Raw genomic sequence first — 27,742 nt, forward strand, 5'->3', positions numbered from 1 at the left:
GGGCAGGGCCCCAATTAAAGGGGCAGGGTCCCAATTAAAGGGGCAGGGTCCCAATTAAAGGGGCAGGGTCCCAATTAAAGGAGGGGGGGTCCCAATTAAAGGGGCAGGGTCCCAATTAAAGGGGCAGGGTCCCAATTAAAGGGGCAGGGCCCCAATTAAAGGGGGGGGGGTCCCAATTAAAGGGAGGGGTCCCAATTAAAGGGGCAGGGTCCCAATTAAAGGGGCAGGGCCCCAATTAAAGGAGGGGGTGAGGGTCCCCAATAAAATTTTGGGGGGGGGGGGTCCCAACCCTTTTTTGGGGGTTCTTTGGCCCTACCTGGGGGTTCCCAACCCCCAAATCCCCCTCCCCAAATTCCATGAGGTGGGGGATGGGGGGGGGTTCCGTAGTGTTGGGGGTGCCCCTCCCCCCACCCCAAAATCACCTCCAGGGCCGCCGTGGGGGAGGGGCAAAGGCTTGGGGGGGGCTCCGATTTTGGGGTCCCCTTTTGGGGCGTGGTGGGGGGAGGGGTCGGGGGGCAGGGCGGGGGATGCGGCTGGGTGGGGGAGGGGGAGTTTTTTTCCCCGAAATGCCTTTTAAAAACGTCCCGAAACGTCCCAAAAAACTTCGGAGCCTCCGTCCGAAAACCTCGGCGGCGGCCAAGAAACGGCGGAACGCCGTCGGAGAAGCGGCGGCACCTCGGGAAGGTTTTTGAGGGACGGGCAAACGACTGCGAAACCTCATTTTGTTGGTTTTTGGGAAAAAAGCGAAAAGGCCTCGTTCGGAAGCTAAACCCAAGCGGGAAAAAGCTCGGAAAAGAGGAGGCGGTAAGCCCAAAAGGAGTCGGAGCCACAAGCGATGAGCGCGGCCACCTCGAGCCAACTCGCCCAGGAGGTAAAGAGGAAGAAAAAGCCAAGGGGAAACCCAAAGTTGGGCGGCCAAAACGATGACGGGAACGTAAAGGCGGCGGCGGCGAGCGCTGAGGCCCAGGATGGCGGCCACGGCTCCCGCCAAGGCCACGGCGCCCAAGGAGGAGCCGCCGAGGTGAGGGCGAAGAGGGAGGAGGGCGTGGGCAAGCGCTAGCCCGGTGGCCGCGTACTCGAGGGCGGAGAGGAAGCCTAAAAATCCTCGTCTTTGAGCCCAAAGGGCGGCCAGGAGGAGGAGGAGGGAAGGGGGTGAGGGGTGAAGGGCGGCGGTGAAAGCCAGGAGGGAGCAGAGGAGGTGGGGGATGAGGGAGGGAGTGTGGAGGGTGGCGCGGCGAGGGGTGGGATGGGGGTAAAAGGAGGGGTGGTGAGGAGAAATGGGGGTTTTTGAGGGGGAAACGGGGGTTTTTGGGGGGGAAATGGGGGTTTTTGGGGGAGAAATGGGGGGTTTGGGCGGGAAAATGGAGGAAGGGGGGTGGGAGAAGATGGCGGCCTGAGGGGAGAAGATGGCCGCTGGTGGCGGGAAGGTGTTTTGTGAGGGGAAATTGGGGTCTAAGGGGGATAAAATGGGGTTTTGTGAGGGGAAATCGGGGTCTAAGGGGGATAAAATGGGGTTTTGTGAGGGGAAATCGGGGTCTAAGGGGGATAAAATGGGGTTTTGAGAGGATAAAATGGTGGTTTGGGGCGGTGAAATGCTGGCGGGGTGGGAGAAAACGGCGGCTGGCGGGGATAAAATGTTTGTGGAGGGTGCATCGGTGTTTTGCGAGGGTAAATTTGGGTCTGGGGGAGGTGAAAGAGGGGTTTGAGGGGATAAAATTGTGGTTTGAAGGGGTAAATTTGGGTTTTGGGGAGATAAAATGGTGCTTTGAGGGGGTGAAGGGGATGGTGGGGAAGACAAAATGGCGGCCTGAGGGGAGTGAGGAGGGAAAATGGCCGCCGAGGGGGATGAGGGAGGCGTTGGAGGGGAGAAAAGGGCGGCCTGGGGGGACAAAAGGGGGTTTTGGGTGGAGAAAAGGGGATTTTGGGCAAGTAAAGTTGTGTTTTTTGGGGATGAAAGGGAATCCGGGGGGGATAAAACGGCGGCGTCGGCGGGAAAAGTGGGGGAGGAAATGGCGGGAATGGCGTCCGGGGAAGGATCATCCTGAGGAGAGAAAATGGGGAGTGAGTGGGGAAAAATGGGGGGGAAATGGGGGAAAAAAGGGGAAAAAGGGGAAAAAAGGGAGGAATTGGGGAGTTGGGGAGTGGGGGGGAAATGGGGGAAAAGGGAGGAATTGGGGAATGGGGGGAAACAGGGAAAAAATGGGGGGAAAAAGGGGGGGAAAAATGGGGGAAAAATGGGGGGAAAATGGGGGGAAAAATGGGGGGAAAAAATGGGAAAATGGGGGGAAAATGGGGGAAAATGGGGGGAAATGGGGGGAAAAAGGGAAAAAAGAGGGGGGAAATGTGGGAAAAAATGTGGGAAAAAATGTGGGAAAAAAGGGGAAAAAAAAGGGGGGAAAAAAGGGGGGAAAAAAGGGGGGAAAAAAGGGGGAAAAAAAGGGGGAAAAAAAGGGGGGAAAAGGGGGGAAAAGGGGGGAAAAGGGGGGGAAAGGGGGGGAAAGGGGGGGAAAATGGGAAAAAAGGGGAAAAAAGGGGAAAAAAGGGGGGAAATGGGGGGGAAAGGGGGGGAAAGGGGGGGAAAGGGGGGAAAAAGGGGGGAAAAGGGGGGAAAAGGGGGAAAAAAGGGGGGAAAAGGGGGAAAAAGGGGGGAAAAGGGGGGAAAAGGGGGGAAAAGGGGAAACAGGGAAAAAATGGGGGGAAAAATGGGGGGAAAAGGGGGAAAAAGGGGGGAAAAGGGGGGAAAAGGGGGGAAAAGGGGGAAAAAGGGGGAAAAAGGGGGAAAAAGGGGGGAAAAGGGGGAAAAGGAAGGAATTGGGGAATGGGGGGAAACGGAAAAAATGGGGGAAAAATGGGGGAAAAAATGGGGGAAAAAATGGGAAAAAAGGGGAAAAAGGGGGAAAAAGGGGGAAAAAGGGGGAGAAAGGGGGAGAAAGGGGGAAAAAGGGGGAGAAAGGGGGAGAAAGGGGGAGAAAGGGAGGAATTGGGGAGCTGGAGAGTGGGGGGGAAATGGGGGGAAAATGGTGGGAATGGGAATTATGAGGAAAAATGGGGAATGTGAGGGGGAAAATAGGGAAAAAAGTGGAGAAATGGGAATGGGAATTATGGGGGAAATGAGGGAAATGGAGAAATGGGGCAAATGGGGAAAAATGGGGAAAAATGAGGAAAAATAGGGAAAAATGGGGACGAGGAATAAAATGGCACCAGGGATCCAAAATGGCGCCGTTTGTGAGGGGAAAAAAGGGGAATAAAATGGGGAAAAAAGGGGAAAAAAAGGGGAATAAAACGGGGTCCGGAAAGGAAATTGGGACAAAATCGGACCTTTTTGAGGGAAAAGTGACTAAAATGGTGTTTGGGAGAATGAAAAATGTGCCATTTGTGGAAAAAAAAAGGGAGAAAATGGGGTTTGGGAGGGAAATTGGGATAAAAAGGGGGGGGTGGGGCCACCAAGTGGCCTCGTTTTGGGGGGATAAAATGGAGTTTGGGGCAATTTTTGAGGGGAAAATGGGATTAAAAAAGGGGATAAAATTTTCTGGGGGGGGTTGGGGGGTCCCTGGGTGGATTTTGGGGAGGGGGAGGGGAGGGGAAAGGGGGGGCAGTGGGGGAGGGGCATTTTTGGGGGTGACCCCAAACTGGAGGAGCCCCAAAATGGCCCAAATTGTCCCCAAATTCGGCCTCACCTGCGGGGGGGCCTCGGGGGGCCCCTCCCCCCCTCCCTCGGCGTCGTCCTCGGGGTCCCCCAGACTGGGGGGGTCACTGGTGCTGCTGGGGGAACTGGGAATGCTGGGGGAGGGGCTGCCCACGGGCTCCTGGGGGGGACAAGGGGGGCAGGGGTCAGACTGGGAGGGACTGGGAGTGAACTGGGATCAACTGGGATGGAGTGGGAGCCACCTGAGATAAACTGGAACCCAACTTGAATGGACTGGGAGAGACTGGGGTGGATGAGAATGGACTGGAACCCAACTGGGATGGACTGGGATGGACTGGAACCCAACTGGGATGGACTGGAACCCAACTGGGGTGGACTGGGATGGACTGGAACCCAACTGGGATGGACTGGGATGGACTGGAACCCAACTGGGGTGGACTGGGATGGACTGGAACCCAACTGGGATGGACTGGGATGGACTGGAACCCAACTGGGGTGGATGAGAATGGACTGGAACCCAACTGGGGTGGACTGGGATGGACTGGAACCCGACTGGGATGGACTGGGATGGACTGGAACCCAACTGGGGTGGACTGGGATGGACTGGAACCCAACTGGGATGGACTGGGATGGACTGGAACCCAACTGGGATGGACTGGAACCCAACTGGGGTGGACTGGGATGGACTGGAACCCAACTGGGGTGGACTGGGATGGACTGGAACCCAACTGGGATGGACTGGAACCCAACTGGGATGGACTGGGATGGACTGGAACCCAACTGGGATGGACTGGGATGGACTGGAACCCAACTGGGATGGACTGGGATGGACTGGAACCCAACTGGGATGGACTGGGGTTAACTGGAACCCAACTGGGATGGACTGGGGTTAACTGGAACCCAACTGGGATGGACTGGAACCCAACTGGGATGGACTGGGATTAACTGGAACCCAACTGGGATGGACTGGAACCCAACTGGGATGGACTGGGGTTAACTGGAACACAACTGGGATAGGCCGAGAGCCACCTGGGCTAAACTGGGACACGACTGGGAGCCACTGGGAGCCAACTGGGATGAACTGGGACACAACTGGGCTGTGTTAGAACCCAACTGGGCTGGATTAGAACCCAACTGGTCCCTACTGGTCCATACTGGTCCCTACTGGTCCGTGCTCACCTCGTCGTCCCCCGTGCTGGGGGAGGGGTCCCTGGCGGCCATTTTGGTTCTGCGCAGCAGCTCCGGGACCACCCCCGGGGGGCGCTCACGGGCCACGAACCCGTGCTGGGGGCACAGGTCAGAGAGAGACCCCAAAACACCCCCAAACCACCCCAAAATCACCCCAAAATAGCCCAAAACACCCCCAAATCACCCCAAATCACCCCAAAATCACCCCAAAATAGCCCAAAACACCCCAAAACACCCCCAAATCACCCCAAAATACCCCCAAAACACCCCCAAACCACCCCAAAATCACCCCAAAATAGCCCAAAACACCCCCAAACCACCCCAAATCACCCCAAAATCACCCCAAAATAGCCCAAATCACCCCAAAACACCCCCAAATCACCCCAAAATAACCCCAAAACACTCCCAAACCACCCCAAAATCACCCCAAAATAGCCCAAAACACCCCAAAACACCCCCAAATCACCCCAAAATCACCCCAAAACACCCTAAAACACCCCAAAATCACCCCAAAATACCCCCCAAACACCCCCAAAACACCCTAAAAACACCCTAAAATATCCCTAAACACCCCAAAATATCCCCTAAGCACCCTAAAAACCCCCAAAAGACCCCAAAACACCCCAGAATCACCCCAAAACACCCTAAAAACCTCCAAAATCACCCCAAAACACCATAAAAACACCCTAAAATACCCCAAAATATCCCCAAAATCACCCAAAATACCCCGGAAACACCCTAAAACAGCCTAAAACACCCCTAAACATCCCAAAATACCCCAAAACACCATAAAAACACCCTAAAATATCCCAAAATATCCCCAAAATACCCCGAAAACACCACAAAACACCCCAAAACACCCCAAAATCACCCCCAAAATACCCCAAAAACACCCTAAAACACCCCTAAGCACCCTAAAAACACCCCAAAATACCCCAAAACACCCCAAAATCACCCCAACATACCCCGAAAACACCATAAACACCCCAAAATCACCCAAAATACCCCGAAAACACCCTAAAACAGCCTAAAACACCCCTAAACATCCCAAAATACCCCAAAACACCATAAAAACACCCTAAAATATCCCAAAACCCACCCCAAAATCAGCCCAAAACATCACAAAATACCCCCAAAACATCCTAAACACCCCTAAACACCCCAAAATCACTCTAAAACATCATAAACACCCTAAAACATCCCAAAATCACCCCGAAACATTATAAAACACCATAAAATCACTGTAAATCACCCCAAAATACCCCCTAAAAACCCTAAAACACCCCAAAATACCCCCAAATCACCCCAAAACATCCCAAAATCACCCCAAAATATCCCCAAAACACCCCCAAAACACCATAAAATCACCCCAAAATACCCCCAAAACACCATAAAACACCCCAAAATATCCCCAAAACACCCCAAAAATCACCCCAAAATACCCCCAAAACACCATAAAACATCCCAAAATCACCCCAAAATATCCCCAAAATCACCCCAAAATATCCCCAAAACACCATAAAATCACCCCAAAATACCCCCAAACACCATAAAATCACCCCAAAATACCCCCAAAACATCCCAAAATCACCCCAAAATACCCCCAAAACACCATAAAATCACCCCAAAATACCCCCAAAACACCATAAAATCACCCCAAAATACCCCCAAAACATCCCAAAATCACCCCAAAATACCCCCAAAACACCATAAAATCACCCCAAAACATCCCAAAATCACCCCAAAATACCCCCAAAATCACCCCAAAATCACCCTAAAACACCCAAAATCACCCTAAAAACCCCAAAAAACCCCAAAATCACCCAAACCCACCCCAAAATCACCCCCAAATACCCCAACATCACCCCAAACCACCCTAAAACACCCCAAAAAGGCCTTAAAAAGACCCCAAATCACCCCAAAACACCATAAAAAACCCAAATCACCCCAAACTACCCAAAAATCACCCCAAAAAGACCTCAAGAAGACCCTAAACCACCCCAAAATCAGCCCAAAACCAGCCCGGCTTTTGGGGGTTTTTGGGGAAGTTTTGGGGTTTTCGGGGCTCTTTCGGGAGCTTTTTTGGGGGGATTTTGGGGTTTGGTTTTGGGGGTTTTTGGGGTTTTTTGGGGTTTTTTGGGGTTTTTGGGGGGAGTTTTTGGGGTTTTTTGGGGTTTTTTGGGGTTTTTTGGGGGGAGTTTTTGGGGTTTTTTAAGGATTTTTTGGGGGCCTTTTCAGGGGATGTTTTGGGGTTTTTTTTGAGGTTTTTTTGGGGGAGTTTTTTGGGTTTTTTGGGGGTTTTTTTGGGGGTTTTTTTTGGGTTTTTTGGGGTTTTTTTTGGGGGAGTTTTTTGGGTTTTTGGGGTTTTTTGGGGGTTTTTTGGGGGGTTTTTTTGGGTTTTTTGGGGTTTTTTTTTGAGGGTTTTTTGGGGGAGTTTTTTGGGTTTTTTGGGGTTTTTTGGGGGAGTTTTTTGGGGTTTTTTTGGGGGGTTTTTTTGGGGTTTTGGGGGTTTTTTGGGGGAGTTTTTTGCGTTTTTTGGGGTTTTTTAAGGGTTTTTTGGGGGCCTTTTCAGGGGATGTTTTGGGGTTTTTTGAGGGTTTCTTGGGGGCTTTTCTTGGGTTTTTTGGGGGGGTTTTGGGGGTTTTTGGGGTTTTTTGGGGGAGTTTTTTTGGTTTTTTGGGGGTTTGGGGGGGTTTTTTTGGGGGCTTTTTGGGGTTTTTTGGGGGGGGTTTTGGGGTTTTTTTTTTGAGGGTTTTTTGGGGGAGTTTTTTGGGTTTTTTGGGGGTTTTTTAAGGGTTTTTTGGGGGGGTTTTCAGGGGATGTTTTGGGGTTTTTTTTGAGGGTTTTTTGGGGGAGTTTTTTTGGTTTTTTGGGGTTTTTTTGGGGGGTTTTTTTGGGGAGAGTTTTTGGGGTTTTTGAGGGTTTTTTAAGGATTTTTTGGGGGCCTTTTCAGGGGATGTTTTTAGGTTTTTTTTGAGAGTTTTTTGGGGGCTTTTCTTGGGTTTTTTGGGGGGGTTTTGGGGGTTTTTGGGTTTTTTTGGGGGAGTTTTTTTGGTTTTTTGGGGGTTTTTTGGTTTTTTTTGGGGGGCTTTTTGGGGTTTTTTGGGGTTTTTTTTTTGAGGGTTTTTTGGGGGAGTTTTTTGGGTTTTTTGGGGTTTTTTTAAGGGTTTTTTGGAGGCCTTTTCAGGGGATGTTTTGGGGTTTTTTGAGGGTTTCTTGGGGGCTTTTCTTGGGTTTTTTGGGGGGGTTTTGGGGGTTTTTGGGTTTTTTGGGGGGAGTTTTTTTTGTTTTTTGGGGGTTTTTTGGGTTTTTTTGGGGGGCTTTTTGGGGTTTTTTGGGGGTTTTTTTTTTGAGGGTTTTTTGGGGGAGTTTTTTGGGTTTTTTGGGGTTTTTTTAAGGGTTTTTTGGGGGGGGTTTCAGGGGATGTTTTGGGGGTTTTTTTGAGGGTTTTTTGGGGGAGTTTTTTGGGTTTTTTGGGGGGGTTTTGGGGTATTTTTTGGGGAGGTTTTTGGGGTTTTTTAAGGGTTTTTTGGGGGGGGCTTTTCAGGGGATGTTTTGGGGGTTTGAGGGTTTTTTGGGGGGAGTTTTTTGGGGTTTTTTTGGGGGGGTTTTGGGGTTTTTTGATGGGGGTTTCAGGTGGTTTTGGGGTTTTTTGGGGCGTTTTGGGGGGGTTGGATTTTTGGGGTTTTCTTGGGGTTTTTTAGGGTTTTTTTGGGGGGGTTTTTGGGGTTTTGGGGTTGTTTTGGGGTTTTTTTGGAGCTCCTTGGGGAAGGTTTTGGGATTCTTTTGGGGGTTTTTGGGGGCTGCTTTGGGTTTTTTGGGGGGTTTTTTGAGGGGTTTTTGGGGGGCTTTTGGGGTTTTTTGGGGGGGATTTTCTGGGTGGTTTTGGGGATTTTTGGGGGGTTTTCGGGGGGTTGGATTTTTGGGGTTTTCTTGGGGTTTTGGGGTTTTTTTGGGGGGTTTTTTTGGGGTTTTCTTGGGGGTTTTTTGGGAGGTTTTTGGGGGATTTTGGGGGTTTTCTTGGGGGATTTTTTTGGGGGTTTTTGGGGGGTTTTTGTGGCGTTTTTTGGGGGGGTTTCAGGGAGTTTTTTGGGGGATGTTTTGGGGTTTTCGGAGCGATTTTTTGGGGTTTTGGGGGGGGCTTTTGGGGGTTTTTCACGGGATGTTTTGGGATTTTTTCGGGGTTTTTTTGGCGTTTTTTGGGGGCTTTTGGGGGAGGTTTTTGGGGTTTTTTGGGGGGATGTTTTGGGGTTTTTGACAGGGTTTTTTGGGGTTTTCAGGAGGGTTTTTGGGGTTTTTTTTTCGGGTTTTTTTGGGAATGTTTTGTGGTTTTCAGGGGGTTTTTTGGGGGGTTTTCAGGGGATCTCTTTGGGTTTTTTGCGAGTTTTTTTGGGGGTTTTCTTGGGGGTTTTTTGAGGTTTGTTTTTGGGGGTTTTTTTGGGGCTCTCTTAGGGTTTTTGGGGGTTTTTTCGGTTTTTTTCTTGGGGTTTTTGGGGGGTTTTTTGGAGTTTGTTTTGGGGGTTTTTTTGGGGTTTTTTGGGGTTTGGTTTTGTTTGGTTTTTTGGGGGGGTTTTGAGGTTTTTGGGGGAGTTTTTTGGGGGCTTTTTTGGGGTTTTTTTTGGTGGGGTTTTGGGGGGTTTTTTGGGGTTTTCTTGGGGGTTTTTTGGGGGATTTTTTTGGGGGTGGGGTTTTGGCTTTTTTGGGGGTTTTTGGGGTTTTTCTGGGGGGGTTTTCGAGAGGTTTTTGTGCGTTTTTTGGGGGGCTTTTTGTGGGGGGGTTTTCAGGGGATGTTTTGGGGTTTTTTGGGGGGTTTGTGGGGGATGTTTTGGGGTTTTCGGGGGCTTTTTTTGGGTTTTTTTGGGAGGTTTTTTGGGGTTTTTTTGGGGGGCTTTTTCAGGGGTTTTGGGGGTTTTTTTGGAGGATGTTTTGGGGTTTTTGGGGGGCTTTTTTTGGGGGGTTTTCAGGGAGTTTTTTGGGGGTTTCCAGGGAGTTTTTTTGGGGATGTTTTGGGTTCTTTTGGGGTCCCACCTGCAGCAGCTCCCGGGCTCGGGGCCGTTCCTGCGGAAGCTTCCGGAGACAGAGGGAGACGAAATCCCGGAACTGCTCCGACCTGGGGGGAGGGGAAGGGAATGTGTGGGGCTGAGACCCCCAAGTGTGGGGCTGAGACCCCAAATGTGGGGCTGAGACCCCAAAATGTGGGACAAAGACCCCAAAATGTGGGGCTGGAACCCCAAAATGTGGGGCTGAGACCCCAAATGTGGGGCTGGGACCCCCAAAATGTGGGGCTGGAACCCCAAATGTGGGGCCGGGACCTCCAAATGTGGGGCCGGGACCCCAAAATGTGGGGCTGAGACCCCAAATGTGGGGCCGGGACCTCCAAATGTGGGGCCGGGACCTCCAAATGTGGGGCCGGGACCCCAAATGTGGGGCCGGGACCTCCAAATGTGGGGCTGAGACCCCAAAATGTGGGGCTGGAACCCCAAATGTGGGGCTGAGACCCCCAAATGTGGGGCCGGGACCCCAAAATGTGGGGCTGAGACCCCAAATGTGGGGCTGAGACCCCCAAATGTGGGGCCGGGACCCCAAAATGTGGGGCTGGGACCCCAAAATGTGGGGCTGAGACCCAAAATGTGGGGCTGAGACCCCAAAATGTGGGGCTGAGACCCCAAATGTGGGGCTGAGACCCCCAAATGTGGGGCCGGGACCCCAAAATGTGGGGCTGGAACCCCAAAATGTGGGACAGAGACCCCAAAATGTGGGGCTGAGACCCAAAATGTGGGGCTGGGACCCCAAAATGTGGGGCTGAGACCCCCAAGTGTGGGGCTGGAACCCCAAATGTGAGGCTGAGACCCCAAATGTGGGGCCGGGACCCCAAAATGTGGGGCTGAGACCCCAAAATGTGGGGCTGAGACCTCAAATGTGGGGCTGAGACCCCAAAATGTGGGGCTGAGACCCCAAATGTGGGGCCGGGACCCCAAAATGTGGGACAGAGACCCCAAAATGTGGGGCTGAGACCCCAAAATGTGGGGCTGGGACCCCAAAATGTGGGGCTGGAACCCCAAAATGTGGGACAGAGACCCCAAAATGTGGGGCTGAGACCCCAAAATGTGGGGCTGGGACCCCAAAATGTGGGGCTGAGACCCCCAAGTGTGGGGCTGGAACCCCAAATGTGAGGCTGAGACCCCAAATGTGGGGCTGGAACCCCAAATGTGGGGCTGAGACCCCCAAATGTGGGGCCGGGACCCCAAAATGTGGGGCTGAGACCCAAAATGTGGGGCTGGGACCCCAAAATGTGGGGCTGGGACCCCAAATGTGGGGCTGAGACCCCCAAATGTGGGGCCGGGACCCCAAAATGTGGGGCTGAGACCCCAAAATGTGGGGCTGGAACCCCAAAATGTGGGACAGAGACCCCAAAATGTGGGGCTGAGACCCAAAATGTGGGGCTGGGACCCCAAAATGTGGGGCTGAGACCCCCAAGTGTGGGGCTGGAACCCCAAATGTGGGGCTGAGACCCCAAAATGTGGGGCTGAGACCTCCAAATGTGGGGCCGGGACCTCCAAATGTGGGGCTGGGACCCCAAAATGTGGGGCCGGGACCCCAAAATGTGGGGCCGGGACCTCCAAATGTGGGGCTGGAACCCCAAATGTGGGGCCGGGACCTCCAAATGTGGGGCTGGGACCCCAAATGTGAGGCTGAGACCCCAAATGTGGAGCTGGAACCCCAAAATGTGGGGCCGGGACCCCAAAATGTGGGGCTGAGACCCAAAATGTGGGGCTGGGACCCAAAATGTGGGGCTGGGACCCCAAAATGTGGGGCTGGGACCCAAAATGTGGGGCTGGGACCCCAAAATGTGGGGCTGAGACCCCCAAGTGTGGGGCTGGGACCCCAAATGTGAGGCCGGGACCTCCAAATGTGGGGCTGAGACCTCCAAATGTGGGGCCGGGACCTCCAAATGTGGGGCCGGGACCCCAAAATGTGGGGCTGGGACCCAAAATGTGGGGCTGGGACCCCAAAATGTGGGGCTGGGACCCCAAAATGTGGGGCTGGAACCCCAAAATGTGGGGCCGGGACCCCAAATGTGGGGCCGGGACCTCCAAATGTGGGGCTGAGACCCCAAAATGTGGGGCCGGGACCCCAAAATGTGGGGCTGAGACCTCCAAATGTGGGGCTGAGACCTCCAAATGTGGGGCTGGGACCTCCAAATGTGGGGCTGGGACCTCCAAATGTGGGGCTGGGACCCAAAATGTGGGGCTGAGACCCCAAAATGTGGGGCTGGGACCCCAAAATGTGGGGCCAGACCTCTCTTATGGGGCACATGTGGGTCTCACTGTGGGGTGGCTCTATGGGGCAAACTGGATCTATAGGGTGGATCTATGGGGCAGTACTGACCTCTAGGATGAATCTATGGGGTGGATCTATGGGGCACTGACCAGCTGTGGGGCTGTTTCTATGGGGCAGAGTGGATCTATGGGGTGGATCTATGGGGCAGAGTGGATCTATGGGGCAGGATGAATCTATAGGATGGACCTATGGGGCAGGACAGATCTATAGGGAGGATCTATGGGGCAGGGGATGACTCTCTGGGGCAGGATGGGTCTCTGGGGCGGATCTATGGGGCAGAGTGGATCTATGGGGTGGATCTATGGGGCAGGATGGATCTATAGGGTGGATCTATGGGGCAGGCAGGATCTATGGGGAGGATCTATGGGGCAGGCAGGATCTGTGGGGCAGGCACTGACCAGCTGTGGGGCTGTTTCTATGGGGCAGAGCGGATCTCTGGGGCGGATCTGTGGGGCAGGCAGGATCTGTGGGGCGGATCTATGGGGCAGGGTGGATCTATGGGGCAGGCAGGATCTATGGGGCGGATCTGTGGGGAGGATCTGTGGGGCAGGCACTGACCAGCTGTGGGGCTGTTTCTATGGGGCAGAGCGGATCTATGGGGTGGATCTATGGGGCAGGCAGGATCTATGGGGCGGATCTGTGGGGCAGGCAGGATCTGTGGGGCAGGCACTGACCAGCTGTGGGGCTGTTTGAGGCCCGGGGGCTCTCGCTGGGCGATGTGGTACAGGGCGCTCATCGCGTTCAGCTGGAACAGGGGCGGCCTCCGCTCCGCTGGGGGAGGGGGGGCAAAGAAACCCCTAAAAACCCCAAATTCACCCCAAAATTCACCCCCCGACACTCCCAAATTCACCCCAAAATTTTCATCCGAAAAAGTCCAAATTCACCCCAAAATCTTCCCCCCAAAAAGCCCAAATTCACCCCAAAATTCACCCCCCGAGACTCCCAAATTCACCCCAAAATCTTCATCCTAAAAACCCCAAATTCACCCCAAAATCCTCCCTTGAAAAATCCAAATTCACCCCCCAAGTCTCCCAAATTCACCCCAAAATCTTCATCCTAAAAAGCTCAAATTCACCCCAAAATCTTCCCCCCAAAAAGCCCAAATTCACCCCAAAATCTTCACCCCAAAAAGCCCAAATTCACCCCAAAATTCACCCCCCGAGACTCCCAAATTCACCCCAAAATCTTCACCCTAAAAAGCCCAAATTCACCCCAAAATCTTCACCCCAAAAAGCCCAAACTCACCCCAAAATCTTCACCCCAAAAAGCCCAAATTCACCCCAAAATTCACCCCCCCGAGACTCCCAAATTCACCCCAAAATCTTCATCCTAAAAAGCCCAAATTCACCCCAAAATCTTCCCCTTAAAAACCCCAAAAACCCTAAAATCTTCACCTTAAAAGCCCCAAAATCTTCAGCCTAAAAACCCCAAATCCACCCCAAAATCTTCCCCCCAAAAACCCCAAATTCACCCCAAAATCTTCACCCCCCAAGACTCCCAAATTCACCCCAAAATTTTCATCCTAAAAAGCCCAAATTCACCCCAAAATCTTCACCCTAAAAAGCCTAAATTCACCCCAAAACCTTCCCCCCAAAAAGCCCAAATTCACCCCAAAATTCACCCCCCGAGACTCCCAAATTCACCCCAAAATCTTCATCCTAAAAAGTCCAAATTCACCCCAAAATCTTCACCCTAAAAAGCCCAAATTCACCCCAAAATCCTCCCCTGAAAAATCCAAATTCACCCCCCAAGACTCCCAAATTCACCCCAAAATTTTCATCCTAAAAACTCCAAATCCACCCCAAAATCTTCCCCTTAAAAACCCCAAATTTCCCCCAAAATCTTCATCCTAAAAACCCCAAATCCCCCCAAAATCCTGCCCAAATCCCCCCAAGACCCCTCCCAAAATTCCCCAAATCCCCCCAAGACCCCCCAAATTTTCCCCAAACCCCCAAATTCCCCCCCAAGCCCCCCAAACCTCCCCCAAATCCCCCCAAACCTCCCCAAAAAGCCCCCAAAATTCCCCCAAATCACCCAAAATCGCCCCCAAAATCCCCAATCCCCCCGAGACCCCCAAAATCCCCTCCAACACCAAGACCCCTCCCCAAATCCCCCCAAAATTCCCCCAAATCCCCCCAAAACCTCTCCAAAACCCCCCTAAATCCCCCAGAGACCCCCAAAATCTCCCCAAATCCCCCCAAAATCTCCCCCAAACCCCCCCCAAATCCCCCCAAAATTTTCCCAAAGCCCCCCAAAATCCCCCCAAATCCCCCCCAACTCTCCCCAAAACTGCCCCCAAATTCCCCCGAGACCCCCAAAATCCCCCCAAAAACCCCCCAAAATCCCTCAACCCCCCCCAAATCCCCCAAAATCTCCCCAAATCCTCCAGAGACCCCCAAAAATCCCCCCGAGACCCCGCCCCAAATCCCCCCAATCCCCCCAAATCCCCCAGAGACCCCCAAAATCCCCCCAAAATCCCCCAAAATTCCCACAAATCTCCCCAAAAAATCTCCCCAAAATCCCTCCAAATTCAAGACCCCTCCCCAAAATCTCCCCCAAATCCCCCCAAAATTTTCCCAAAGACCCCCAAAACTGCCCCCAAATCCCAAAACCCCCCCAAACCTCCCCAAATCCCCCCCAAACCCCCCAAATTCCCCCCAAACCTCTCCAAATTCCCCCAAACCCCCCCAAATCCCCCCAACCCCCCCAAAACCTCCCCAAATTCCCAACTCTCCCCAAAACCCCCCCAAAACTGCCCCCAAATTCCCCCCAAACCCCCCAAAACCTCCCAAACCCCCCCAAAATCTCCCCAAACCCCCCAAATCCCCCCAAATCCTCCCAAATCCCTCCAAACCCCCCAAAACTGCCCCCAAATCCACCCCAAACCTCCCCAAATTCTTCCCAAACCCCCCCAAAATCTCCCCAAACCTCCCCAAACCCCCCAAATTCCCCCCAAACCCCCCCAAATCCCCACAACCCCCCCAAAACCTCCCCAAATTCCCCCCAACTCTCCCCAAAACCCCCCCAAAACTGCCCCCAAATCCCCCCCAAACCTCCCCAAATTCCTCCCAAACCCCCCCAAAATCTCCCCAAAACCTCTCCAAATTCCCCCCAAATCCCCCTAAATCCTCCCAAATCCCCCCAAACCGCCCCCAAATCCCCCCCAAACCTCTCCAAATTCCTCCCAAACCTCCCCAAATTCCCCCCAAACCTCCCCAAATCCACCCTGAACCCCCCCAAATCCCCCCAACCCCCCCCAAAACCTCTCCAAATTCCCCCCAAACCCCCCCAAACCTCTCCAAAACCCCCCCAAAACTGCCCCCAAATTCCCCCCAAACCCCCCCAAACCTCCCCAAATTCCCCCCAAATCCCCCTAAATCCTCCCAAATCCCCCCAAACCCCCCAAAACTGCCCCCAAATCCACCCCGAACCCCCCCAAATCCCCCCAACCCCCCCCAAAACCTCTCCAAATTCCCCCCAAACCCCCCCAAACCTCTCCAAAACCCCCCCAAAACTGCCCCCAAATTCCCCCCAAACCGCCCCCAAAACCTCCCCAAATTCCCCCCAAACCCCCCAAATCCACCCCAAACCCCTCCCAAACCTCTCCAAATTCCCCCAAACCCCCCAAATTCCTCCCAAACCTCCCCAAATCCCCCCCAACTCTCCCCAAAACCCCCCCAAAACTGCCCCCAAATCCTCCCCAAATTCCTCCCAAACCCCCCCAAAATCCCCCCAAACCCCCCCAAAACCTCCCGAAATTACCCCCAAACCCCCCAAATTCCCCTCAAATCCACCCCAAACCCCCCAAATTCCCCTCAAATCCCCCCCAAACCTCTCCAAATTCCCCCCAAACCCCCCAAATCCACCCCAAACCCCCCCAACTCTCCCCAAAACCCCCCCAAAACTGCCCCCAAATTCCCCCCAAACCCCCCCAAATCCCCCCCAAACCTCCCCAAATCCACCCCAAATCCCCCCAACCCCCCCCAAAACCTCTCCAAATTCCCCCCAAACCCCCCCAAACCTCTCCAAAACCCCCCCAAAACTGCCCCCAAATTCCCCCCAAACCCCCCAAATTCCCCTCAAATCCCCCAAATTCCCCCCAAACCCCCCCAACCCCCGGCCCCGTTTAACCCTTTGCTCACCCAGCTCGATGCAGGTGATGCCCAGTGACCACACGTCCGCCCGGCCGTCGTAGAGCCCCTCGTCCATGGCCAAAATCACCTCGGGGGCCATCCTGGGGGGCCGGGGGTCAGCCTGGGGACCCCTCCCCGACACCCCCACCCCAAAGCCCCCTCCCCACCCCCCTCACCAGTACGGGGTCCCCACCAAGGACTTGGCCGGGGTGGCCACGGCGGCCGAGCCGAAGTCGCCCAGTTTGACGTGGCCGGGGGCTCGCAGGAGGATGTTGCCGGCTTTGATGTCCCTGGGGAGGGGGCAGGGGGGTCAGTGGGGTCAGGGGGGAGGGGTCAGTGGGGTCAGGGGGGTCAGAGGGGTCAGTGGGGTCAGGGGGGAGGGGTCAGTGGGGTCAGTGGGGTCAGGGGGGAGGGGTCAGAGGGGTCAGAGGGGCTGGGGAGGGGTCAGTGGGGTCAGGGGGAGGGGTCAGTGGGGTCAGGGGGGAGGGGTCAGGGGGGTCAGGGGGGAGGGGTCAGTGGGGTCAGAGGGGCTGGGGAGGGGTCAGTGGGGTCAGTGGGGTCAGGGGGGTCAGGGGGGAGGGGTCAGAGGGGTCAGAGGGGCTGGGGAGGGGTCAGTGGGGTCAGGGGGAGGGGTCAGTGGGGTCAGGGGGGAGGGGTCAGGGGGGTCAGGGGGGTCAGGGGGGTCAGTGGGGAGGGGTCAGTGGGGTCAGGGGGGAGGGGTCAGGGGGGTCAGTGGGGTCAGTGGGGTCAGAGGGGTCAGGGGGGAGGGGTCAGTGGGGAGGGGTCAGTGGGGAGGGGTCGGAGGGGTCAGTGGGGCTGGGGAGGGGTCAGGGGGGTCAGGGGGGTCAGGGGGGAGGGGTCAGTGGGGTCAGGGGGGTCAGGGGGGAGGGGTCAGTGGGGTCAGTGGGGTCAGGGGGGAGGGGTCAGGGGGGAGGGGTCAGTGGGGTCAGTGGGGTCAGTGGGGTCAGGGGGGAAGGGTCAGTGGGGTCAGTGGGGCTGGGGAGGGGTCAGGGGGGTCAGTGGGGTCAGAGGGGTCAGAGGGGTCAGTGGGGTCAGGGGTCAGGGGGGTCAGTGGGGTCAGGGGGGTCAGTGGGGTCAGTGGGGCTGGGGAGGGGTCAGTGGGGTCAGGGGGTCGGGGGGGAGGGGTCAGGGGGGTCAGTGGGGTCAGAGGGGAGGGGTCAGGGGGGTCAGTGGGGTCAGGGGGGTCAGTGGGGCTGGGGAGGGGTCAGTGGGGTCAGAGGGGAGGGGTCAGGGGGGTCAGGGGGGTCAGTGGGGCTGGGGAGGGGTCAGTGGGGTCAGAGGGGAGGGGTCAGGGGGGTCAGGGGGGTCAGGGGGGCTGGGGAGGGGTCAGTGGGGTCAGAGGGGTCAGAGGGGTCAGTGGGGTCAGGGGGGTCAGGGGGGTCAGGCGGGTCAGGGGGGTCAGGGGGGTCAGAGGGGTCAGAGGGGTCAGAGGGGTCAGTGGGGAGGGGTCAGTGGGGTCAGTGGGGTCAGTGGGGTCAGTGGGGCTGGGGAGGGGTCAGGGGGGAGGGGTCAGTGGGGTCAGTGGGGTCAGTGGGGTCAGTGGGGTCAGGGGGGTCAGGGGGGCTGGGGAGGGGTCAGTGGGGAGGGGTCAGAGGGGTCAGTGGGGTCAGGGGTCAGTGGGTCAAACAAAGGGGCAGTGGAGACAGATCTATAGGGTGGATCTATGGGGCACACAGGATCTATAGGGTGGATCTATGGGGCACAGGGATCTATAGGGTGGATCTGTGGGGCACAGAGGATCTATAGGGTGGATCTGTGGGGCACACAGGATCTATAGGGTGGATCTATGGGGCACACAGGATCTATGGGGTGGATCTATGGGGCACAGAGGATCTATAGGGTGGATCTATGGGGCACAGAGGATCTATAGGGTGGATCTATGGGGCACAGACGATCTATAGGGTGGATCTATGGGGCACACAGGATCTATAGGGTGGAGCTATGGGGCACAGAGGATCTATAGGGTGGATCTATGGGGCACAGAGGATCTATAGGGTGGATCTATGGGGCACAGACGATCTATAGGGCGGATGTGTGGGGCACACAGGATCTATAGGGTGGAGCTATGGGGCAGGGGGATCTATAGGGTGGATCTATGGGGCACAGAGGATCTATAGGGTGGAGCTATGGGGCACACAGGATCTATAGGGTGGATCTATGGGGCAGGGGGATCTCTGGGGCAGCCCCACCTGTGGATGACGCCCTGGCTGTGCAGGTAGCCCAGGCCCTGCAGGGCCCCCTCGGTCACGGCCCCGATCTCCTCCTCCTGCAGCGGCTCCTGGAGCACTTGGGGGGCAGCCGGGGCGTGGGGGGAGTGACCCACACGTCCCCCAGACCCACAGATCCGCCCCCAAAAATTCACCCCAAATCCCGCCAGAAACCCCCCAAAAACTGCCTCAAAATCCTGCCAGAAAAGCTCCAAAAACTCCCCCAAAAATCCCGCCAGAATCCCCCAAAAAACTCCCTCAAAATCCCCCAGAAACGCCCCCAAAATCCTGCCAGAATCTCCCAAAAAATTCCCTCAAAACTCCCCCAAAAATCCCGCCAGAAACCCCCAAAAAACTCCCCAAAATGCTGCCAGAATCCCCCAAAAACTCCCCCAAAATCCCCCAGAAACTCCCCCAAAAATCCTGCCAGAAACCTCCAAAAACTGCCTCAAAATCCTGCCAGAAAAGCTCCAAAAACTCCCCCAAAAATCCCGCCAGAATCCCCCAAAAAATTCCCTCAAAATCCCCCAGAAACGCCCCCAAAATCCTGCCAGAATCTCCCAAAAAATTCCCTCAAAACTCCCCCAAAAATCCCGCCAGAAACCCCCAAAAAACTCCCCAAAATGCCACCAGAATCCCCCAAAAACTCCCCCAAAATCCCCCAGAAACTCCCCCAAAAATCCTGCCAGAAACCTCCAAAAACTGCCTCAAAATCCTGCCAGAAAAGCTCCAAAAACTCCCCCAAAAATCCCGCCAGAATCCCCCAAAAAATTCCCTCAAAATCCCCCAAAAACGCTCCCAAAAATCCCGTCAGAAACCCCCAAAAACTCCCCCAAAATCCCTCAAAAACTCTCCCCAAAATTCTGCCAGAATCCCCCAAAAAACTCCCCCCAAAATCCCCCAAAAACTCCCTGAAAATCCCCCAAAATTCCTCTCGAGATCCCAAAAATCCCCCAAATCCCCCCACAGGCTCCCCAAAAAATCCCCCAAAAAGCCAAAAATCCCCCCCAAAATTCCCTCATAAATTCCCAAAAATTCCCTCCAAAAATCCCAAAATTCCCTTTTAGATCCCAAAATACCCCAAAATCCCCAAAATGCCCCAAATTCCCCAAAATTCCCCAAATTCCCACCTTCCAGCAGGTCCAGGGCTGATCCCACACAGAATTCCATGGCCAGCTGGGGGAGGGGCAGGTTGGGGACCCCAAATCCCCCAAATTGATCCCAAATCCCCCCAAATTGACCCCAAATCCCCCCAAATCCCCCAAACTGACCCCAAATCCACCCCAAATCCCCCCAAGCCATCTCCAAATCCCCCCAAATCGACCCCAAATCCCCCAAACTGACCCCAAATCCGCCCCAAACCGAGCCCAAACTGACCCCAAATCCCCCCAAATCTCCCCAAAATCCCCCCAAACCAACCCCAAATGCCCCCAAATCAACCCCAAATCCCCCCAAATTGACCCCAAACCGACCCCAAATCCCCCCAAATTGACCCCAAAAGCCCCCAAACCGACCCCAAAGCCCCTCAAATCCCCCCCAAATCCCCCCAAACCAACCCCAAATCGACCCCAAACCAACCTCAAATTCCCCAAACCGACCCCAAATCCCCCCAAACCGACCCCAAATCCCTCCAAATCCCCCAAACTGACCCCAAATCCGCCCCAAATCCCCCCAAACCATCTCCAAATCCCCCCAAATCGACCCCAAATCCCTCCAAATCCCCCCAAATCCCCCAAACCGAGCCCAAACCGACCCCAAATCTCCCCCAAATCCCCCCAAACCATCTCCAAATCCCTCCAAATTGACCCCAAATCCCCCCAAATCCACCCCAAATCCCCCAAACTGACCCCAAATCTGCCCCAAACCGAGCCCAAACCGACCCCAAATCCCCCCAAATCTCCCCCAAATCCCCCCAAACCAACCCCAAATCCCCCCAAATTGACCCCAAATCCCCCCAAATTGACCCCAAATCCCCCCAAATCCCCCCAGACCCCCTGCCCAGCTTTCGGGGGCTCACCCAGGCCGTGTTCTCCCGCAGGCAGCACCCCCTGAACCCCCAAAATCCCCCCCAAATCCCCCCCTATGGACCCCAAATGCCCCCAAATTTACCCCAAATCGACCCCAAATCCCCCCAAATTGACCCCAAAAGCCCCCAAACCGACCCCAAAGCCCCTCAAATCCCCCCCAAATCCCCCCAAACCAACCCCAAACCGACTCCAAATCCCCCCAAATCGACCCCAAACCGACCTCAAATCCCCCAAACCGACCCCAAATCCCCCCAAACTGACCCCAAATCCCCCCAAACTGACCCCAAATCCCCCCAAACTGACCCCAAATCCCCCCAAACCGACCCCAAATCCCCCCAAATTGACCCCAAATCCCCCCAAATCCCCCAAACTGACCCCAAATCCGCCCCAAATCCCCCCAAACCATCTCCAAATCCCCCCAAATCGACCCCAAATCCCTCCAAATCCCCCCAAATCCCCCAAACCGAGCCCAAACCGACCCCAAATCTCCCCCAAATCCCCCCAAACCATCTCCAAATCCCCCCAAATCGACCCCAAATCTCCCCAAATCCCTCCAAATTGACCCCAAATCCCCCCAAATCCACCCCAAATCCCCCAAACTGACCCCAAATCCGCCCCAAACCGAGCCCAAACCGACCCCAAATCCCCCCAAATCTCCCCCAAATCCCCCCAAAATCCCCCCAAACCAACCCCAAATGCCCCCAAATCAACCCCAAATCCCCCCAAATTGACCCCAAACCGACCCCAAATCCCCCCAAATTGACCCCAAAAGCCCCCAAATCCCCCCAGACCCCCTGCCCAGCTTTCGGGGGCTCACCCAGGCCGTGTTCTCCCGCAGGTAGCACCCCCTGAACCCCACGGTGTTGGGGTGCCTGAGCCTCTGCAGCACCTTCACCTCCCTCACGATGTCCTGCCACTTCTTTTTGGGGCAAAATCGAGGCATTTTGGGGTCAGGAAGGCCCTGGGGGGGGGGGGGGTAATTTTCGGGGACCCTTCCCCCCCCTAAGGGTGGGGGTCTCACCTCGCTGGACGTTCGGCCACGGTAGGACATCTTCTTGATGGCCACCAGCTCCTGGGAGCGCAGGTCACGGGCCTGGGGGGGGATTTGGGGGGGATTTTGGGGGGATTTGGGGGATTTTGGGGGGATTTGGGGGATTTTGGGGGGGTTTTGGGGGGGTTTTGGGGGATTGGAGGGGATTTTGGGGGATTTGAGTGGGTTTGAGGGGGGATTTGGGGGGGAATTTGGGGGATTTGAGGGGATTTTGGGGGATTTGAGAGGGTTTGAGGGGGGATTTTGGGGGTTTGGAGGGAGAATTTGGGGATTTGAAGGGGATTTTGAGGGGAGTTTTGGGGATTGGAGGGGATTTTGGGGGATTTGAGTGGGTTTGAGGGGGGATTTGGGGGGGAATTTGGGGGTTTGGAGAGAGAATTTGGGGATTTGAAAGGGATTTTGGGGGGAGTTTTGGGGATTGGAGGGGATTTTGGGGGATTTGAGAGGGTTTGAGGGGGGATTTGGGGAGGAATTTGGGGATTTGAAAGGGATTTTGGGGGGAGTTTTGGGGATTGGAGAGGATTTTGGGGGATTTGAGAGGGTTTGAGGGGGGATTTGGGGGGGAATTTGGGGATAGGAAGGGATTTTTGGGGGAATTTGGGGAATTTGAGGGGGTTTGGGGGGGATTTGAGGGGGGATTGGAGGGGATTTTGGAGGATTTGAGGGGGAGTTTTGGGGATTTGAAGGGGATTTGGGGGGATTTGAGGGGGTTTGGGGGGGAATTTGGGGGATTTGAGGGGGTTTTGGGGGGAATTTGGGGGATTTAGGGGGATTTGGGGGATTTTGGGGGGAAATTTGGGCAATTTGAGGGGATTTGGGGGGAATTTGGGGGATTGAAGAGGATTTTGGAGGATTTGAGGGGGGTTTGGGGGGAGATTTGGGGATTTGAAAGGGATTTTGGGGGGAGTTTTGGGGATTGGAGGGGATTTTGGGGGATTTGAGAGGGTTTGAGGGGGGATTTTGGGGGATTTGAGGGGGTTTGGGGGGGATTTGGGGGGGAATTTGGGGATAGGAGAGGGTTTTGGGGGGGAATTTGGGGATTTGAGGGGATTTTGGGGGGAATTTGGGGGATTTAGGGGGATTTGGGGGATTTGGGGGGGGAAATTTAGGGGATTTAGGGGGATTTGGGGGATTTTGGAGGGAAATTTGGGGAATTTGAGGGGGTTTGGGGGAACTTGGGGGAATTGGAGGGGATTTTGGAGGATTTGAGGGGGGTTTGGTGGGGAGTTTTGGAGATTGGAGGGGATTTTGGGGGATTTGAGAGGCTTTGAGGGGGGATTTTGGGGGGAATTTGGGGGATTTGAGGGGGTTCGGGGGAAGATTTGGGGGATTGGAGGGGGTTTTGGGGGGAATTTGGGGGATTTGAGGGGGTTTTGGGGGGAGATTTGGGGGGATTGGAGGGGGTTTTGGGGGGAATTTGGGGGGATTGGAGGGGGTTTTGGGGATTGGAGGGGGTTTCGGGGGAGAATTTGGGGGATTGAAGGGAGTTTTGGGGGAATTTGGGGGATTTGGGGGGATTGGGGGGGATTTTGGGGGAAGATTTGGGGGATTTGAGGTTTGGGGGGGAATTTGGGAGATTTTGGGGACTTTGGGGGGGGAATTTGGAGGATTTGAGGGGGTTGGGGGGGATTTAACGGGGGATTTTGGGGATTGGAGGGGATTTGGGGGGATTTGAGTGCGTTTGAGGGGGGATTTGGGGTATTTTGGGGGGAATTTGGGGATTTGAGGGGATTTTAGGGGGGATTAGGGGGATTTGTAGGGGGTTTGGGGGAGAATTTGGGGGATTGGAGGGGATTTTGGGGGATTTGAGGGGGGATTTGGGGGATTTTGGGGGGGAACTTGGAGATTGGAGGGGATTTGGGGGGGAATTTGGGGGATTGGAGGGGGTTTGGGGGATTGGAAGGGGTTTCGGGGGAGAATTTGGGGGATTGGAGGGAGTTTTGGGGGAATTTGGGGGATTTGGGGGGGAATTTGGGGATTTGAGGGGGTTTTGGGGGGAGTTTTGGGGATTGGAGGGGATTTGGGGGGATTTGAGGGGGAATTTGGGGGATTGGAAGGGGTTTGGTGGGAGAATTTGGGGATTGGAGGGGGTTTTGGGGGGATTTGGGGGGATTGGAGAGGGTTTGGGGGGAATTTGGGGATTTGAAGGGGATTTTGGGGGAATTTGGGGGATTGGAGGGGATTTTTGGGGATTGGAAGGGATTTGGGGGGGGTTGGGGGGATTTGAGGGGGTTTTTGGGGGAGGTTCGGGGAGATTTTGGGGGATTTGAGGGGATTTGGAGGCGAATTTGGGGCATTTAAGGGGCTTTGGGGGGATTTGGGAGGGATTTTGGGGATTGGAGGGGATTTTTTGGGGGGGTTGGGGGAATTTGGGAGGGATTTGAGGGGATTTTGGGGATTGGATGAGATTTTTGGGGAGGTTCAGGGGATTTTGGGGGGAGTTTTGGGGATTTGAGGGGATTTTTGAGGGCGTTTGGGGGGGATTTTAGGGATTGGAGAAGATTTTCGGGGATTTTGGGAGACGTTTTGGGGATTTGAGGAGATTTTGGGGATCGGAAGGGGAATTTGGGGGAAACTACGGGGATTTTGAGGGGATTTTTAGGAGATTTCAAGGGGTTTGGGGGGAGTTTTGAGGATTTGAGGGGATTTTTGGTGGGTTTGGGAGGGATTTTGAGGATTTGAGGGGGTTTGGGGGGATTTTTGGCGATTTTAGGGGGATTTTTGGCGATTTGAGAGGGTTTGGGGGGTCCTGGGAGGGTCCCCAGAGGGTTTGGGGAGGAGTTTTGGAAATTTGGGGGAGGATTTGGGGGAAGATTTGGGGGTCCCAGAGGAGCTTTGGGGTGGTTTTGGGGTTGCCAAGGGTGGATTTGGGGGTGTTTTGGATGGATTTTGGGGTCGTTCCCAGCGTTTTGGGTGCATTTGAGGGTTTTTAGGGTGTTTTGGATGGATTTGGGAACGTTTCGGGGCGTTTGGGGTGAATTTCGCGGGCGTTCGGGTGAATTTCCTGGGGTTTTGGGTGGATTCCGGGATATTTGAGCAGGATTTTGGGGTATTTTCGAGTGTTCTACGTGAATTCGGGGCCGTTTTAACTGGATTTTGGGGCTCTTTCCCACAGATTTGGGGTGAATTCCGCCGTTTTCTCCCCACTCACGCTGAACACGGCCCCGAAGCTGCCGTGACCGATCTCCCGCAGCTCCCCAAAAACCTTCTCGGGATCATCTTTGAGGAACAATTCGGCCACTTCGGGGTCCCGGAGGCTCCCGGGTCGAGGTGGGGGGCGAGGAGCCGGCATGGCAAGGGGAAAACTGAAGGAAACACCCCCACAAATAACCCCAAAATTCCCCTTCTGTCCCCCCAAACCAATCCCTGCCCCCCAAATCCATGAGGGACCTCACAACCCCCTCAGGACTTCCCCCCTTCCCTCACCCCCCAAACTTCCCTCAGCCCCATAAACGACCCCACCCCCGCCCCACAAGCGACCCCCAAGTCCCAGCTCTGCCCCCCGAGTCCATGAGGGGCCTCAAAGGTCCCACAAATCCCTCAGGACCCCTCCCCAAATTCCCCCCTCCCCTCACCGGCGGCTCCAGCTCCGGTCCCGGCGGGCGCTGGGGGAGCCCGGGCCGCCCCCCCCCGGCGGCTGCAGCTCCGGGGGGGGGCTCCGGTCTCCCCCCGACGCCTCCTGGCGGGGGACGCGGCTCGAGAGGCCCCAAAACCGCCGGGTTTTACCTCAAAAACGCGGCCGGGGGGGGGGAACCCCCCCGGTGCCGCCTCAGCGCCCCGGGCAAGATGGCGCCGGCGGGAGGAGCGGAAAGGGGCGGGGCCCGCGCGTGCGCGGTGACGTCAGTGAAGGCGCGCGGCCCGCGGGCTTGCCAGGAGCAGGGCGTGGCTTAGCGCGGGGAGAGCAGCCAATCAGCGAGCGAAGCGGCGAGGAAGGAGGCGCGCTATTGGTGGAGAGGTGAGGGAGGGCGGGGCGATGCCGGGAGGGAAGGGCTGTGATTGGATGGGAGAGGTGAGGGGGGGAAAAGAGGCGGGAAGGCGTGAGGGAGAGGCAAGATGGCGGCGGTGGGTCCGGGTGGTCCCGGGAGATCTCGGGGGGGTTCTGAGGGGGCGACGAGCGATAAGGGAAGGGTAGAGGGGACACAGTGACGTCAAGAGCCTCCTCCCGTGACGTCAGCGCCTGTGGAGCGGCGGTAAGGGGCTGTTCCCACACGGCACCATAGAGACGGAGGCCTCCGAGGCCAGAGCGGCGCCACCTCCTCGCGTTTGATTGGCTGGGAGCTGACGGGGGGGCGGAGGCGACGATTCTGATTGGACGACGCGCGCGGGTTGTTCCGGCAACGGCTTGGGGTTAAACCACGCCCCCTGGTGGCCACGCCCCCTTTTCCTCGGGGGTGGGCGCGGCCATATAAGGAGATGTGGGCGGGGTCGAGCTGTGGGCGTGGTCATTGAGCCGCTCCATGCCCATATATGGCAAAAGGGGCATGGCCTTGCGGGGAAGGCGGGGCCGCCCAAAAAAGGTCTAAAAGTGCCCCAAAATCGAGGGCAAAAAGCTCCGAAATCGGGTAAAAACCACCCAAAAACGGCGCGGAGCGACCCCAGACTGGTGCGGAACGGGCACAAAACGGGGAGGACTGGTCCCAAAATGGCCCCAAATGGTCCCAAAATGACCGCAAACGACCCGAAATGAGCCCAAAAACCCCAGAAATGACCCCAAAAAGTCCAGAAATGAGCCCAAAACGAGCGGTTGTGCTGCGAGTGTTTTATTGAGCTGCGTGTGCCGGTGCTGCCCCCCAAAAAAACCCAAAAAAAACCCCAAAACCGCTCCAAACAAAAGCCCTGAAACCCCCCCAAAAAACCCTTCGAGAGCCTCCCCAAAAAAACCCCAAAGACCCCTCAAAACTCCCCAAAAATCCCCCCCAAACCTCAAAACCCCCCAAAAAACCAAAAAAAAACCCCAAATCCCCTCAAAAAAACCCAAAATCCCCTCAAAACTCCCCAAAATCCCCCCAAAAAAGCCCAAAATCCCCTCGGAGACCCCCCAAAAACCCAAAATCCCCTCAAAACTCCCCAAAAAAGCCCCGAAATTGTCCCGAAACCCCAAATTTTTCCCCGTGCGCAAGCGAAGGGCGAGGGAGACCCCAAAAAAACCCCCCAGTTCATCCCAGTTCATCCCAGTTCATCCCAGTAACCCCCAGTGTCCACCCAGTGTCTGCCCAGCGTCCACCAGTTCATCCCAGTTCATCCCAGTAACCCCCAGTGTCCACCCAGTGTCCGCCCAGTGTCCACCAGTTCATCCCAGTTCATCCCAGTAACCCCCAGTGTCCACCCAGTGTCCACCCAGTGTCCCCCAGTTCATCCCAGTTCATCCCACTGTCCACCCAGTGTCCACCAGTTCATCCCAGTTCATCCCAGTAACCCCCAGTGTCCACCCAGTGTCCGCCCAGTGTCCACCAGTTCATCCCAGTGTCCCCCAGTCAATCCCAGTTCATCTCAGTTCATCCCAGTGTCCCCCAGTTCATCCCAGTTCATCCCAGTGTCTTCCCAGTGTCCACCCAGTGTCCCCCAGTCAATCCCAGTTCATCCCAGTGTCCATCCCGTGTCCCCCAGTCAATCCCAGTTCATCCCAGTTCATCCCAGTGTCCATCCCGTGTCCCCCAGTCAATCCCAGTTCATCCCAGTTCATCCCAGTGTCCATCCCGTGTCCCCCAGTCAATCCCAGTTCATCCCAGTTCATCCCAGTGTCCACCCAGTGTCCCCCAGTTCATCCCAGTGTCCACCCCGTGTCCCCCAGTCAATCCCAGTTCATCCCAGTTCATCCCAGTGTCCACCCAGTGTCCACCCAGTCAATCCCAGTTCATCCCAGTAACCCCCAATGTCCACCCAGTGTCCACCCAGTTCATCCCAGTGTCCACCCAGTGTCCCCCAGTCAATCCCAGTTCATCCCAGCGTCCCCTGGGGTCCCATTGGGTGTCCTGGGGTGTCCATGGGTGACCCCTGGACTTTGGGGTGTCCTGGGGTGTCCTTGGGGTGTCCTTGGGGTGTCCTTGGGTGACCCCTGGACTTTGGGGTGTCCTTGGGGTGTCCTGGGGTGTCCTTGGGGTGTCCTTGGGTGACCCCTGGACCTTGGG

The 27,742-nt window shown here is 55.6% G+C and overlaps 1 protein-coding gene across 1 annotated transcript; it reads right to left on the reverse strand.

Annotated features, from left to right (window-relative positions):
- Positions 1 to 283: 283 nt before the first annotated feature.
- On the reverse strand, positions 284 to 25,380 carry LOC309584228 (uncharacterized protein). Its single transcript, XM_082300189.1, has 13 exons — positions 25,190 to 25,380; positions 24,766 to 24,919; positions 21,585 to 21,656; positions 21,381 to 21,482; positions 19,667 to 19,712; positions 18,519 to 18,615; positions 16,485 to 16,598; positions 16,318 to 16,409; positions 12,850 to 12,946; positions 9,863 to 9,944; positions 4,826 to 4,930; positions 3,678 to 3,806; positions 284 to 2,041 (listed from the first exon to the last, which is right to left on the reverse strand). The coding sequence occupies exons 2-13, from the start codon at positions 24,904 to 24,906 to the stop codon at positions 419 to 421; spliced, it is 2,700 nt and encodes an 899-aa protein (XP_082156315.1). The 5' UTR covers positions 24,907 to 24,919; positions 25,190 to 25,380; the 3' UTR covers positions 284 to 418.
- Positions 25,381 to 27,742: the final 2,362 nt, after the last annotated feature.

Source organism: Coloeus monedula, assembly GCF_965178545.1.
Source record: "Coloeus monedula genome assembly, chromosome: 37".
In the NCBI taxonomy this organism is placed as follows: Eukaryota; Metazoa; Chordata; class Aves; order Passeriformes; family Corvidae; genus Coloeus; species Coloeus monedula.

What these genes read in the sequence shown, in the direction of transcription:
- LOC309584228 (XM_082300189.1), bottom strand. Translation starts at nt 24,906, where the DNA reads ATGCCGGCTCCTCGCCCCCCACCTCGACCCGGGAGCCTCCGGGACCCC. An exon ending in GCTTCGGGGCCGTGTTCAGC is followed by an intron (nt 21,657 to 24,765) that starts GTGAGTGGGGAG and finishes ATCCCCCCCCAG; the next exon opens with GCCCGTGACCTGCGCTCCCA. An exon ending in AGCCCTGGACCTGCTGGAAG is followed by an intron (nt 18,616 to 19,666) that starts GTGGGAATTTGG and finishes CTGCCCCCCAAG; the next exon opens with TGCTCCAGGAGCCGCTGCAG.